The sequence below is a fragment of the Manis pentadactyla genome, chromosome 9 (genome assembly GCF_030020395.1).
Source record: "Manis pentadactyla isolate mManPen7 chromosome 9, mManPen7.hap1, whole genome shotgun sequence".
NCBI lineage: Eukaryota > Metazoa > Chordata > Mammalia > Pholidota > Manidae > Manis > Manis pentadactyla.
In genome coordinates, this window is record NC_080027.1 from 110,396,840 (window position 1) to 110,410,843 (window position 14,004).

The 14,004-nt window shown below is 44.5% G+C and overlaps 1 protein-coding gene across 1 annotated transcript in view; it reads left to right on the forward strand.

Moving 5' to 3' along the window:
* Window positions 1–14,004, forward strand: part of LOC118925963 (uncharacterized) — a 40,551-nt gene that overhangs the window by 20,274 nt on the left and 6,273 nt on the right. The window contains exon 3 of the mRNA XM_057508229.1: window positions 10,620–10,676. Coding sequence (XP_057364212.1) covers window positions 10,620–10,676 — 57 coding nt within the window. The remainder of the gene's footprint in view (window positions 1–10,619; window positions 10,677–14,004) is intronic.

The window sequence follows — 14,004 nt, forward strand, 5'->3', positions numbered from 1 at the left end:
TAGGCTGAAGTTTCTTATCAAAATGCAGATATGCTGAGACAATTAAATTCAGCAAGCTACTTATATTTAATGTAAATTAGCTCATCAGATTTATTCTCTTCATAATATGCTACACCTGATACACATAGGTGGAAAGAGTCCTAGGCACTAGATGGCAGCCAGCTGCATCTGAAGGACTGTATTCAAGGCAAGAGTCTTCATTTGGAGGGGATGGTAGAGAACGATGTATGGGGAATGTGAGGCACTCCCGGGCACACAGATGGCTCTGGGTTTGTCGCAGGAGTTTCTCTTGGAGTGATGGGTGTGCTAAGGGGAGAGGAAATTGATCACCAAACAAAAAGGATGCTGGCATCACAGGTTTCTGCATAATTCTCTGTCCTTGCAGTACAAGCAATGCTGTGTGCAGTGAGGCAGCGCCTGTATTCTCTTGGCGCCCCCGAGGAGGAGAGTTTACACCCAGGTCACAGCACTGCCTCTAAGCCCTCAATCTCATCCCTTACCCTCCCTCTCCTGCACCCACTCAATATCAGAAAAACCCAATTGGCCCCTGCCTTGAGGATGAAGACCATTTCTTGGCAGTGGGAGAGAGTGAGGATTTGAGTGTGAAAATGCTGTAGGAGAGAGAACTTAAGATTGTTTTCCAGAGGACTTGCCTTCTTATTCCATTTAAACTTTCTTTCCTTTTTCTTACACATTGTGTGCCAGCACTTGGCTAGCAATTCACTGTATTCATTTCCTTTTCTTCATTTGTATGCTGAAAAGTATGTTTCCCACCCTGCCTTGCAGTCAGACACAAACTTGCTACTGAGTCCTCGCCAGTGGAGTGTGAATGGAAGCAATATAGATGACTTCCTGGTTTCATGCATAAGACCCTCCCTCATCTACTCTCCCGTGTTATCTTCCTTTCCTCTGGCTTTATACAGAACATTGCAGCTTACTTGAAGGTTATATTGTTGAGGATGCAGAAGCCCTAAGATGGAAGGAATAGGTTTCCTGGATTACTTCGTCAGTAATTCTGTGTATGCGTTAGTCAGGGACACTCATTTTACACTATATTGGTCAAGAAATGAAATTTTGTTTGAGCACTGGAAATTTTCATGTCTATTTGTTGTAGCAGCTAGTTCACCCGAACTAATGCAAAGCTAATACACAGCCTTTATAGAAAAATTTGGAAAAATCCATATGCAAAAAAGGAGAGAAAAATAAACACCTACAGTTCAAAACCTGACAAAAACCACTGTTAACGTTTTTGCTGTAAAACCCCGGCTTTAGGAAGGTGAGATTGTGAAATCGGAAAAAAAAAAAAAAAGACTGGAAATTGCAAGACCAGAATTCCAGTCCCAGTTTCCCCTTAATTAGCAAAGTTTTGGTTTCCCTGTTAGAGAAAGGAAAGAGCTTTGGCATCTGTGTTCTCTAACCTGAGAGGGAGCGAGCGAGACGAGGGAGAGGAAGCCGTGGGGGTTGTTTCAAGGAAGGGAGGGATTTTGTTAACCCAGTTTTCCTCTTTAGCTAGTGGTCAGAACATCCAGAAACTTCAAAGAGCTGAATGCTCAGGGAGAGGAGGCCCAAAAGGAAGCCTTGAGTATGACACTGACCAGGGAGGGGGTCTGGTACTCCCTCTGGTTCTTGATTTTGCTCTGAGAAATCATTGAGCTCCTCTGAGGGGAAGTCCATTGCTCCACTAAGTACTTGCCATCAGCACAGAACGAGCTCATGTTTCTGAGTAGCCCAGTTGCACCTAGAATGGACTGCAGGTGTCAGATAAGACTCTCTAGGGTCACTAGTAATGTTATCTCCAGCCCCGCAGAGTTGTGGATCTAAGAGACATAGTGGATATTGAAGGGCAAGGAGATACCATTCATCTCCTGGCCACCACATTTATCTCCACCTCTTGGCCACCGCTGGCTGCTGTGAGTGGCTGCCAGTGGACAGAGGAAGGGACAGAGCAGCAGCACTGATCCAGCAGCAAGGCGAGGGTGAGAGTGGCCAGTATGAGGACAAGTGGCCCCACTTATGGTCCCATCTGGGTGGCGCAGACCACCACCTTGGCCAGACACCAAGGCTGCGTGTTGTTCATTAAAACATGACCATCCTGGTTTCAGACTTTGAAGGTAAGAATCATCCATCCCGCACCAGACAGTGCCCACAGGTAGCAGAGAAGGAAGCCAAAGGTGGTGAATGATTATCAGAACTGGCAGACAGCTCCGGAGTCCGTGGGCACCGAGTACCTGAAAGCTGTTTCCTGAGGAAAACTCAGCTTGACCACAGGAGCCATGGAGGTCTTTCCTGCCCTGGCTGCTCCCCAGGGGTGCTCCCCTAAAACCTGCCGCCTAGTCCTTGTGTTCTCATAGCACCAAGAGTTTATGTGACAACCTCTGTTCTTTTGTTACTTAAATAAATGAACGTTTTTACATGAAATTTAATAAAAATCAAAGCCTTACTGGTACCTCATTCAGAGCAGCACCATCTGATGTAGCAGCTATTGATTAGAATCTTTTCTGCCTGCAAGAAAGACTAGAACATTTTAAGATATTCTAAGAAACAATAGGGTGAGGTAGTTGGTAGTGTGGACTCTAGGGATACTCGGCCAGTCTTGGAATCTCAGCATCATTGCATCTCTGCCATTCAGTACTTAGAAGATCTTAGTCCAGTGACTGAACACCTTTAAGCCCCATTTACCACGTCAGTAATATGGGGCAAATAATAGTATCACCTCAGAGGCTTGCTGTCAGGCCTAGAAGAGACAATCCATGCAAAAACACTGCACATGATCCTTGGCACACAGAACTCAGAAAATGGTAGCTGATACTGTTAATAATTATTATTCCACACCCTGGACTCTAGACAAGACTATTTTCACACAAATTCTTTCCTTAATTCCCCCGGCCCCCACCCGAAAGGAGAGCTGTGAGCTCCTTGAAGACTCATGATATCTCCATGAAGAGATATGATCTACTTCTTTTGATATTCTTAGCATCCCTAAAGCTGACCGAAGATGTCAGTGAATAGAGGGCCCGGGGTCTAACCAGGTGCTGCACACACTGGCCTTGCGGTGGTAACCTCTGCCCTATCTTTGTGTTTTGTCTGCAGTCAGTGCATTAAGAAGACCTGGCCTAAATGAAATACTCAGTTCTGGATCTTTTCATGTCCCCAATTAACTTTAATGAGCAAACAGGGACAGATCAAGAGGGCCGTGACAGGGACTTAGGGGAAACTTTGAAGCAGAAGCCAGAACGGGGTAGATGCCCTCTGGAAACGAGCCGGCGTTTGCTTTTCATGTCAGCAAACCTTCAGATCTTGTTCATTTGAGCTGTAAACAAGGAGCTCTGAGAAACCGGAAAACCTGAGATTTCTTCTTTTGCAATGCCTCACATTCCACATGTGTGGAATACCTATTGTGAGCAAGAAATTTGCTCTGATGCTTTTATTATATGCTTTGGGTAATACCAAGGTGAATAAGATACTGTTACTGCTCCCAAGGATTTTATGTTCTAGTAGAGAAAATAAAATGTACACAAATGGCCATGTTTGGAGAGGGACTGTGAAGTGTCAGAAAAAAGGTACAAAGTTCCATCAGATCAAGGAAGGAGCAATTGCTTCTGCCTTAGAGGGAACCAAGACTGCTGTACGCAGGAAGTTAGATGGAAACTGACGTTTTTAAGAAGAGTGGGATCTGGGGAGGTGGGATGAGCAGTGGTCCTTCAGGTGGCGCACACAGTGTGAGCGCTGGCAGGGAAGTCCAGGAAATGTTCAGGAAATAAAAGGTTTTACCTACCCTGTTTCTTCTGTGCTTTCATGAAAACATTTCTTAATCAACTTGAGCCTCAGCTCCGCCCATGGGGCCGATTCTATCTATTCCTCGGAGTGATTGTAAAGATTGAATGACTTGCAATAGGCAGGTGTGCAGATCAGTCTGTGTGCTTAAATAATGGTGGTTAGTATCCCCCATGCCTGTTTCTATTTCTCCCCTTTTTTCCAGTCCCCAAGCTGGTGAGGAGCAGACCCCTAGGAATTTCTACTGCAATGTGGAGTTTGGGAACAAGGAAAAGGCAGCGCCAATTCCATACTGGTGCTTAAGCAAGGAAGCAGTGGATCGCCAGAGGCCGTCCCCACAGGGGCAGCTCCTCCCTGTCACGAAGGGGCCTGAGTGACCTGGAGAGAGCCGGTCCCGGACCGACTGTCCCCCTGTTCTCATCCTTGCTGCAAACCTCCTAGATAGGAAGGTCATCTTTCAAGTGTCCAGTGGCATTCACATCCCCCAAAAGCTCTTATTTCAAAGGCATTTCCTTCACTGCTTCCTCAAGCTTCTGGTTGAAAACTTCCAAAAAGAAGCTTAAAAATTCATCAGAAGCTCAGTTCTTAGCAGAAATGGTCTTCTGGGCTTATCTCAAGAGTAGTAGACCTCATTTGGAGCCATTTTTGGTATTCAGTTTAACTAACATCTGAAGCAGGAACTAAACCGTAACTCATCCCTTTATCTCTGAGTTTCAGCAGAGGCTTCAAAGGCTAGTAATGAAACTGCTGGTGGGAATTGCCACTGTCATTCCAAGGGCAGGTGCTGGGCTTTCAAAGGGAAGACCTAGAGTGTGCTCTGACCTTTGCCCCTCACCCAGCAACAGCCCATATAAGAAGAACTTGCGGTTGACAAAAGATTTGAAAGTGGGATTTCTCTGCAGAGAATTGGTAGTGTCTTGTGCGTTCTCTGTACCCCACCCCCACCAGCTGTTGGAAAGTTTGGAGATGCACTCCCCTCATTTCAAACCAAATGACAGATCCTCCATGGGTGCTATGTGGAAAGCAGGACATGTGTCCTCTGGAGGGATGGGAGTGGGGGACTATGTCTGACTCTCAGCTGGGAGTCCAGAGACAAGAGGTTCTGGGGGCTGTGCCTGCCTGGACAAGTGAGGAGAGGGGGCTCAGTGGGGTGAGGTCCATGCCCACTGATAGAAAGCAATGGTCATTGTGTCCAGGGTCTACATATGAACCTTGTGGAAGCCAGAAGGACTGGGATTCCTCAAGGTTTCTTCCCCCAGAAGACCCTCTGGAAGGGTGAAGGGAACTAAAGGGTTGAAAGGAGGACTTGAAGGTAGCCATCTGGATGAGGGCCATTGCCGGCATTGAGGTGGCCTCAGTGCATGATCCGTGAGGGAGCTGCAAAGGCGCCTGTGGAGAGAGAGGATCATGCAGAGATGGGCAAATATACCAGCCTAAGACTCTGCTCCTTTCCCCAGTCTCCTCTTCCTTGGGCCCCACCCAGGAGGGATCAGCAAGGGCAGCTGGAGAGTGGACAGAGGTGAAGTGAGAAGAGATCAGCTCACCACAGGCCCTGCCACAGCCCCCTTCACCCCCTCTGCAGACTTCTCACCCTAGAGCAGCCCCTGCTAGGAGGGGAGTTTTAAACTAGACAAAAGTTTATAGAATTTAGATATTGCATATGAATTGGGCTCAGTTATTTGGTGATTATACCAGACTGGACCTTTATTATCTGAGTGACTGATTTTGGCCCAGGAACAAAGAAAATCAATTCCACAGAGCAGGTTCATAGGGGACCATGGTGAGGAAGAATAAATTGCTTCCGGCTTGCACCCGTGCAGCTCGAGCTCATGCAGCCAAGAAGATCTGTGTGATAGCCACATGCATAGAGCTGTGGGAGTCACAGAGGTGAACGAGCCCAATGCCTGCCCATCTAGGGGCTGCTGACGAACAGTGACCCCTTTCATAAAAAAGCCTGACAGTAAGACTCTGCTCCTTTCCCCTATCTCCTCTTCCTTGGGCTCCACCCAGGAGGGATCATCAAATTCCCAGTGGAATTTGGGAAATGGGAAAGAAATTCCATCTTCATTTGGGGCAGTCTTGGTAGAAGGGGATCTGAGCTGGGGCAAATGGCATGGGTGGGGCAGAGGCATTTGATACCAACCAGAGCTGCTTAAGACAAGACAGGTATACAAGAAAGTACAGGAATGCTTGGGGATCCAGATCATATAAGCTGTAACTGGGAGAGAATGAACAGTGAGATGTTTTAAAGATTAAAACCACAGAACTTAAATTATTATAGTACTTAACAGTTTACCAAGCTCTTTTGGATATCTTACTTCATCTGACAATTACCACCATCCATGGGATAGGTGGGGAATGTGCTCTTACTATTGGTTTAACAAATCCAATGACTGTGGGTCAATGCTATCATCTTACCCAGGAGTACAGGGCTCACCAATAGACATAACTAGGATCTGAACCCAGGTTTCCTGGTTTCAAGTTTTGTTAGCTGTTTCCTGATATATAATCCTGACCCTCCACACATGTTATGGGCAGTTCAGTTCTAGAGACTTTCAATTTTACTTTTGGAATTATAGGAGTTTATAGTGAAGATGATATTGGTTGAGCCATTCAATGTATAATTACATTTTAGTGGAAGGAGATAGATCATAAAAAAATAAGCAAGCAATGTCTATATATACAGTAGATTCTGGTAAAGGCTAGAGAGAAAAATAAAGCAGAGAAAAGGAATAGGATGTGCCAGGCCTGGGAGGCGTTGCTATTTTAAATAGGGTCGACAGGGAAGACCTGCACGATAATGGTGACAATTGAACAGAGACCTGAAAGAAGTGGCATGAGCAAGGGGCTATCTGGGGAAGAGACCAGTTAAGACCAGTTATCCAGGTGGGAGTGATGGAGGTGTGGACCAGGATGAGAGAGGAAAATATGGGAAGTGGCCAGATTTGGGGTGTTTTTTGAAGGTGGTGTCAAGAGGACTGAGAGATGAACTAGATGTGTGGTATGAGAGAAACAGAGGCATCAAAAATGACACCAAGATTTTTAGCCTGAGGAGCCGGAAAGATGACTTGCATTTTATTGAGATGGCAAAAGTCTTCAGAAGGAAAAGGTTTGGGGGGAATGATAAGGAGTTTATTTGGAACACTCTAAGTTGGAGATGCCTGTTTGACATTTGAATATTGATGGCAATTATAAATGTCTGCAGTCAGGAAGAGGTCAGAACGAGCATACAGATTCGGGAGTTAGCATATGTTCTAGTGGTTGTCAGTGGAGTGATTGTCAAGAACTGTGACACAAGAAGGATCTGTGTTGTACCCTATTTATAAGAAACAAGTCAGCCTGCCATTTTATAGGCAGGAGCCAGGGATATTGGATATCCTGCAATGTATGAGACAGTATCACACAAAAAGAATTACCTCATGTCCCACACAACTTTTAAAGTCCTGTTGGGCATTCACTCAAGTGAAAAAAAAAATTGTAGTTATTTGGATTATTTGAGCCTAGACTCTTATTTCCACTTTACAAAATATTCTTAGTACAACTAATATTCACTTAATATTTAATTATTTAAATCAAAGGAATACTGCACTTTGCTCAGAATTCTATCAAAATTTACTCACCATTTGAGGAAAAATATTTACATTGCTCCAGCCAGACCAGTTGTTTAAATAGCCACACTTATATCAGACTAAAGTTGTAGCAGACACAGTTTTATGGTGATTTTATGTATGTGTGCATCTATGATTTATTCATCCTGTATTTCATAAGGTTAAATGTGGAGAAAAAAATTTTGAACATTATCTTATGTCTCTTAAATAAAACTTACTCATTGATTGTAAGAAGATATAAAATAGTTGGATGCTTTTATCAAACACTGTTAAAAGGTCAATGAAGAAGAGGACTGAAATTTGAGCACTGGATTTAGCAGCATAGAAATCATTAGTGACCTTGAAAAGAGCAATTCCAGTGGAGAGGTGGGGGCCAGAGACTGTTTGAAGTTGGTTCAAAAGAACATGAGAGGAAAGGAATTAAGACGTGAGTATAAACAACTTCTTCGAGGAGGTTTCCTGTGAAGGGAGGCAGAACTATAGGATGGTATGCACAGCACTTAGCACAGGGCCTGGCGCGCAGAAAGGGCCCTATACACGTTGGCCAGAGAGGAGCTTGATGACCCATGGGAGGTGCTCAGGATGTGCTGCTCTACTGAATAAGTGCTAATAAAAAGAAATGTAGGCACGGGGGCTGGTCACAAAGGGCTTCTTGGGGTCTTTTCTTTTGAGTCTTAAAGGAAATAATGGAGTTAGAGGAGGAGCTAGAGGTGAGAGGCTGTTTCAGGCAAAAACCAAGGCACCAAAAGGGGAGGAGTTGGAGGGACAGCAGCCCGCCACGCCAGGGATCGTTTGGGGGGCTTGAATAGAGACATCTGGGGACACAGCTGACAGAAGGCCTTAAGTGCCTGACTGTGGCATTTATTTTGGGTCTGATGAGTCAGTAGGGAGTCAGAGATTTGGGGCAGTCAGATATAATGGGAATGTAGCATTAATTTTTTTTGACTATTCTAAGTGTTGAAGTTGGGCAGATTACAGTCATGCTCCAGACAGTCTAATGAGAAGCATCTGCTTTTATGCTAGTTCCAAGCTTTAATTTCTGCCCTGAGTTAGGTCAATCCTGGGAATAAAATTCTGGGGATAAGATTAATGGGAAATAAAAACTCACTTTTGGGATTTAAGGAGCGATAGGGAGAAGGGGTCCTGAGCAAGTGCATTTGATGCTGGCTCAGAAACAGAGTGTTTCTGCAGAAAGCCAGGCACTGCTGTGTCCACTGGCTGTTAGCAGCAAGCTCTGGTTTCTGAGGCGGGTGTGTGTGTGCCTTAATGACGCCTCTCCCTTTTCCATGAATCAGGCTAAGAAAACAGTGACCTTGCTGGGTATTTTAGGGTCAGGGTCTTGTCACATATGGTACTGAGATTCTGACCAGGCACAGTTGGCCCAGGGGAATGAGTGGTGAGGATGGGCCCAAGAGACAGTGTGGCCCAGGGGCAAACACCTGGCTTTGGCCCCAGCTGGACCTGGGTTTGAATCCTAACAACACCTCCTGGCTATGTTACCTTTGACAAGCCCCTGAACCTTGATTATTTTATCTACCAAGGAGGCATGAAGATGAGGATTAGCAATCCAAAGTGTTTGTCAATAAGAATATTTATTACTGCCATTAGTTTTTTTAAATATGCCATCCAGTTCTGACCCATCGATAAGTGATGGAGTAAATGAAGAACTATGGGAGAGAAGCAGTGATGGTCACTGGCTGGAACGTGACAGTCCCTCCTAATTAAGCCCGTCATAGGCTCAGAATCCAGTCCACTCTTGGGCAATCCTGTTTCGTTCATGTGGTCCAGGTTCTAAGGAAGGCTTGAACAAGAGGCTGCAGTAACTTCTGGATGCTTCAGATTATTGGATTGTGGCTCACTATCCTTCTTTTTCATTCTGGGCTTTTCATACACAGAGACTGGGCAGGTGCATAGCTAGTGGGAATGAGCAGGCAAAGAAAACATTTGTAAATAAATGGTGCCTGTGGGCTCCATAAGCAGTTTCGGTCTCTATCTTTCTATTAGATTATCAGCTGCTGGCTGGGATGACTGAGACACCAGATATGCTTCCACAGGTGTCAGGTCTTTGCTTATCCCACTGCACCATGAAAAAGTGCAGTGCCAGCTACAGGATGGGCAGCCACAGAAGTTCGGCATGGCCCATGGCGGGTGGGGGGTCCACTTGGAAGGGAGTTTGAGTTATTCTTAAAGTAGAACTCTGAAGGCTGGCCATGGGTACCCAGGGCCACGACTGCCTCTGGGCCTGAATAGAGACAGGTGGAGAGAAGCTGTACATTGCGGTGTGATCTGAGGGGACTTTGCCAATCCTTCCCACTAAACTGCCCATCTCATTCCCCCACCAGCCAAAACATATCTGAATCCTGCCATTGTACAGAGACCCAGACCTGTAGTCTGGAGATTAACCCCTGACTAACATTTATTTCCTTCGTGAACTTGGGCTAATTACTTACCCTTGCTAAGCATCCGTTTTCTCATTCTCAAAGTGAGGATATAATTTACATCATTATTAGCATAACTTCAGATTTTTCTGTGACGATTAAATGATTTAAAAAAACCAAAAAGCCTAACTCAGTGTCTGTCAAAGAACTCAATAAACATAAGCAACAGGAACATGTGAGAATGTTAAACTGGATAATTGACAACATTTTTAGACCTGTTTTCACAAGCATTATCACTTTAAATTTTCACAACACCCTAATAACTATGAAGAATTATGACTCTTTATGATTAGATGATTGATTAAATTTAGAGTATTTTGTGACTTTCCAAGGTTATGTGGTAAGAAAAGATAAAAAATTCAATGGGATAGCCCAACTTCAAAAGCCAATTTTAGTTTATTACAGTAGGCTGCCAGCTTGAATGCTTGGAGTGAAGGGGACAAGCAATCAATATTAGATGGGGTCCCAGAAAGGGAAAAAGAAAGGGCACCCAAATCCACACTTGTATGCATGGAATTAGGTGTCAAACAGTGGAGTCTGTGAGGATAAATATATAATTGCACTCCACTAACCTTTGAAAGATTACATATAGGAACCCTCAAGTATCGAGAATATAGAGAATATCCAAGAGAAAAAGAAAAGAGCACCTTTACAAACTTTAGCTCAAGTCAACCTCTAAAGTTCAAGCAGTGACAATTAGGCAGAGAGGCACCTACAAACCTCACTCAGTGCCCATTTACTCTCCTTCTCTATGCAATGTTAATACATTTGGCTTACTGATTCATTTCCTATGTTATAGATATTACATTAATGGAAGCATGTTCACTGAAGAAGGAAATTGATACAGTGAGAGCAGGTAAGAACTAGCTCATAGCCTAACCAGAGAAAAAAATCTCTGACAATCAACAAAACTTAGAAGATTTTAGCAGTTTGGAGTTAAGTGTAAGTAATCACATTGCTCCCTCTACATCCCCTGCTCATGGTATTCCTTCTTATATGATGGTGGGGCAAGATTACTAACCAAGCCACAAAAAATTAAAAAGTTAAAATTTATTCACCATACCTTACTAAAGTAGCAGAGATGTTTTAATACTTTTTATAATATTCATGTCTAAAATTGTTTTTAAAATGGAAGAAAAAGAAACCTATGTTCATTCATTCCATTTTCCTGGACAATTTGATGGCTGATAAACTTAGATTTTATTGTCACTAGAAAGTAATTCATTTGCATAACATTATTATATATATAATTGCATAACATATATTATATATATGACATATTTTTAATAAATGTAATATATATTTGTGTAAACATTATTGAGTGCAGAGAACCAGCAGATCTCAAAGTCATGGCCTATCACTTTCTGGAGTAAAAGAGTGAGCCACCAAAAACTCCACTTGAATTTTGTGTTTCATTGTATGAGGAAGACTCTGTGGGTCTTTTAACTTGCCTTTGTGTGTGTGTGTGTTTGTGTGTGTGTGTGTGTGTGTGTGTCTGTGTGTGTGTGTGTGTGTGTGTGTGTGTCCCTGCTGCAGGAAAAGTCCCCCTTTCTCTCCTGTGAAAAAGGTGGAAACCCATCCAGAAGGAATGAAAGGTGTTGTCCTGAGCACACTGCCAGGGCGGTACATAGACCTTTGTGTTCCTGAAGTTTGGATCCTCCTTCCCAGGAGAGCAGATGGCTCTCTTTTTCTCCTGAAAATGCAGACCCTTCCTGGTCGTGCTCAAACCATTGAAGTGGGAGTCAGGATGGGCCCTTTGGCCTTTAGGAAGTTAGAAAGAGAGCAGCAGCCTGGCCCTGAAGGAAATCCCAGGGACTAGAAAAAGCCTGAGGCTCAAAGTGTGGCTGGGAGTAAATGCAATCACTCCTTCTGAGCAGCAGGGGTCTGAGAGGGTTGAACAGTGTAGACAAGGTCCTGGGGCCCAAGCAAAGAGCACTGGTGTCTGGAGTCACACTGAATAGTAGCTCAGAGTGGCCCTCCTTCAAAAGCCTCTGCTGCCTTGAGTGGGGACTAGGCCGTGGCAGCCTCTATCTCACTGGGCAGCAGCAACACAACATCCCCTGGAGCTAGAAGGGCCAGAGCACCATGGCTGTATCCACAGCAAGAGCTCTGTGTCATGCCTCACCCCTTCCTGAGAATGGCTGACAGATCTCATCGAGCACATTAGCCACAGGCTTCGTGGAGAAAGAGGGAGATGGGTAGTAGTAATGATGATGCAAGATCCATCTCCTGACATCTGGTAGACTGGGGCTGCAGACAACTCTGTTTTCATTTCAGAAGTGAGTGACATTACTTTTGACCAGAGAGTGTGAACTCTTTATGTGTAATTTCTTTACATCTGCATAGGATGAAAATGAGTAAAAACAGCTATGTCCTCTCTTGTTCGATGTTCACACAACTGAACCATTGGTTCTTATGGCTCTTCAAAGGGGATGAGGTATTTTGATGCCCCTGGACCAGCCTTCAGAATGACCCTAATAACCACAAATTATTCTAAGAAATATGGAAGCTTTCATGTTTCTTAATGGGGAACTCAAGCAAGTTTCCTCTCTCAGAGAGGCATCTAGGACCCAGATGTGGTTTTCAGTGTGATGTGGCACAAGGCTCTTCTCATACATCTTAGGCTGGCTGAAGCATCACTGTGCCAAATCTCACAGAGGCGGATGATGTTGCTACCAACATGTGGGGGACATCAGGTCTTAAAGTAACAGATCCTTTATGCCTTCCTTCACATGACAAGTTGGGCTATCTCATGGGCTTGAGTATCTTAAGTTCATGAGGGAAATGATTCTAATGAGAATGGACACATTCTTTTAATTATGATCATTAACAAAGATTATGGATTTAGTGGGATACTTCTGAGGGCTCTAACCCTGCCTTAAGTAGTTTGGATTTTCTGTACTTGGCTCCCTTATGTCTGTCCTGCTTAGGAGAGGAGAAATTCAAATCCTTTTCAGGTGTTTTGGGGCTCAGCTACAGCCTAGCAATGTTCTCTGATATCTCACAGGCAGTGAAAGCTCCTGACAGGAATGGATGTGTGAGAGAAGAGGCCCTCCTGTGAGAGTAACTTCATCCCCCAGAGGAGGCTCTTTCCAGGCTGTGGGATACTCTCTCCCATCCACATGCATGCAGTGGCTTGGCTGAACCAGTGCCACCTGCCCTGCAAGAAAGTAAAGCATCCACCTAGATGTGTGAATTGTCCCAATTTAACCACCCTTTCTCCCCTTGTACAATGAGCTTCTCTCTAAAAACTACTCCAAGGACTTCATTTGGGGCAATATGGCAGATTGATCCAATCCCCCATCCCACCTCTGCAGGAAAAGAATACTTGATAAAATAAATATGATGTAGCAGAATATTATTAATTTTTATCCAATACCTAAATAAGAAGCTCCCAACCCCCAGGTGATAAAATACAAACTGTAACTCAGAGCTAGAGGACAAGCTCATGAGCTTACCCTGTGGCAGGCAGGGCTCGACCAGACCCAGACAGGGGCCTATGAGCTGGGGCTTTCATGCCAATATAGGGGGACAAGAGGTATGGGCTTGGGCTCAGACATTGGTGGAAATAAACCACAGGTTTCTGCTGGATTTGGAAGTGTCGCCCCCTTCAAACTCCTCTCACCAGCTCAGGAAGTAAGGAAACTGCTCTCTGCTAAGAGCTCAGGGTAGAAAAAGAAATGACACAAGTGAGCATCTGAAACCTCTCCAAACTCACACTACTCAAGTTTAGAGGGGTACAAAAATCTCTCAAGCCATGAAATTAATGTAAAATGTAGTTAACACTGGGCTGGCGAAATTTGTGGGGTGCTCCACAGAAACAAACGAGACTCCCAGAGGAAAAAGCAACCCCAATGCAAGTGGGGCTCATAATCAGATTTATAGCACCTGCCCAAGGAGGTAGTATTAGTTTGTTGAGGCTGTTGTAACCAAATACCACAAACTGAGTGGCTTGAACAGAAACTGACTGTCTCATAGTTCTGGAGGTGAGGAATCTGAGATCAAAGTGTCAGCAGGGCTGGTGAGGGGGCGTCTGTTCCAGTTTGCTGGTCATCTTTGGCATCCTTTAGCGTACATGGACCTCTGCCTTTATCTTCACATGGTGTTCTCTCTGGGTGTCTGTGTCTCTTTTCATAAAGGCATTGGTTATGTTGGGTTTTAGCAGCCCACCCTACTCTGGTCTG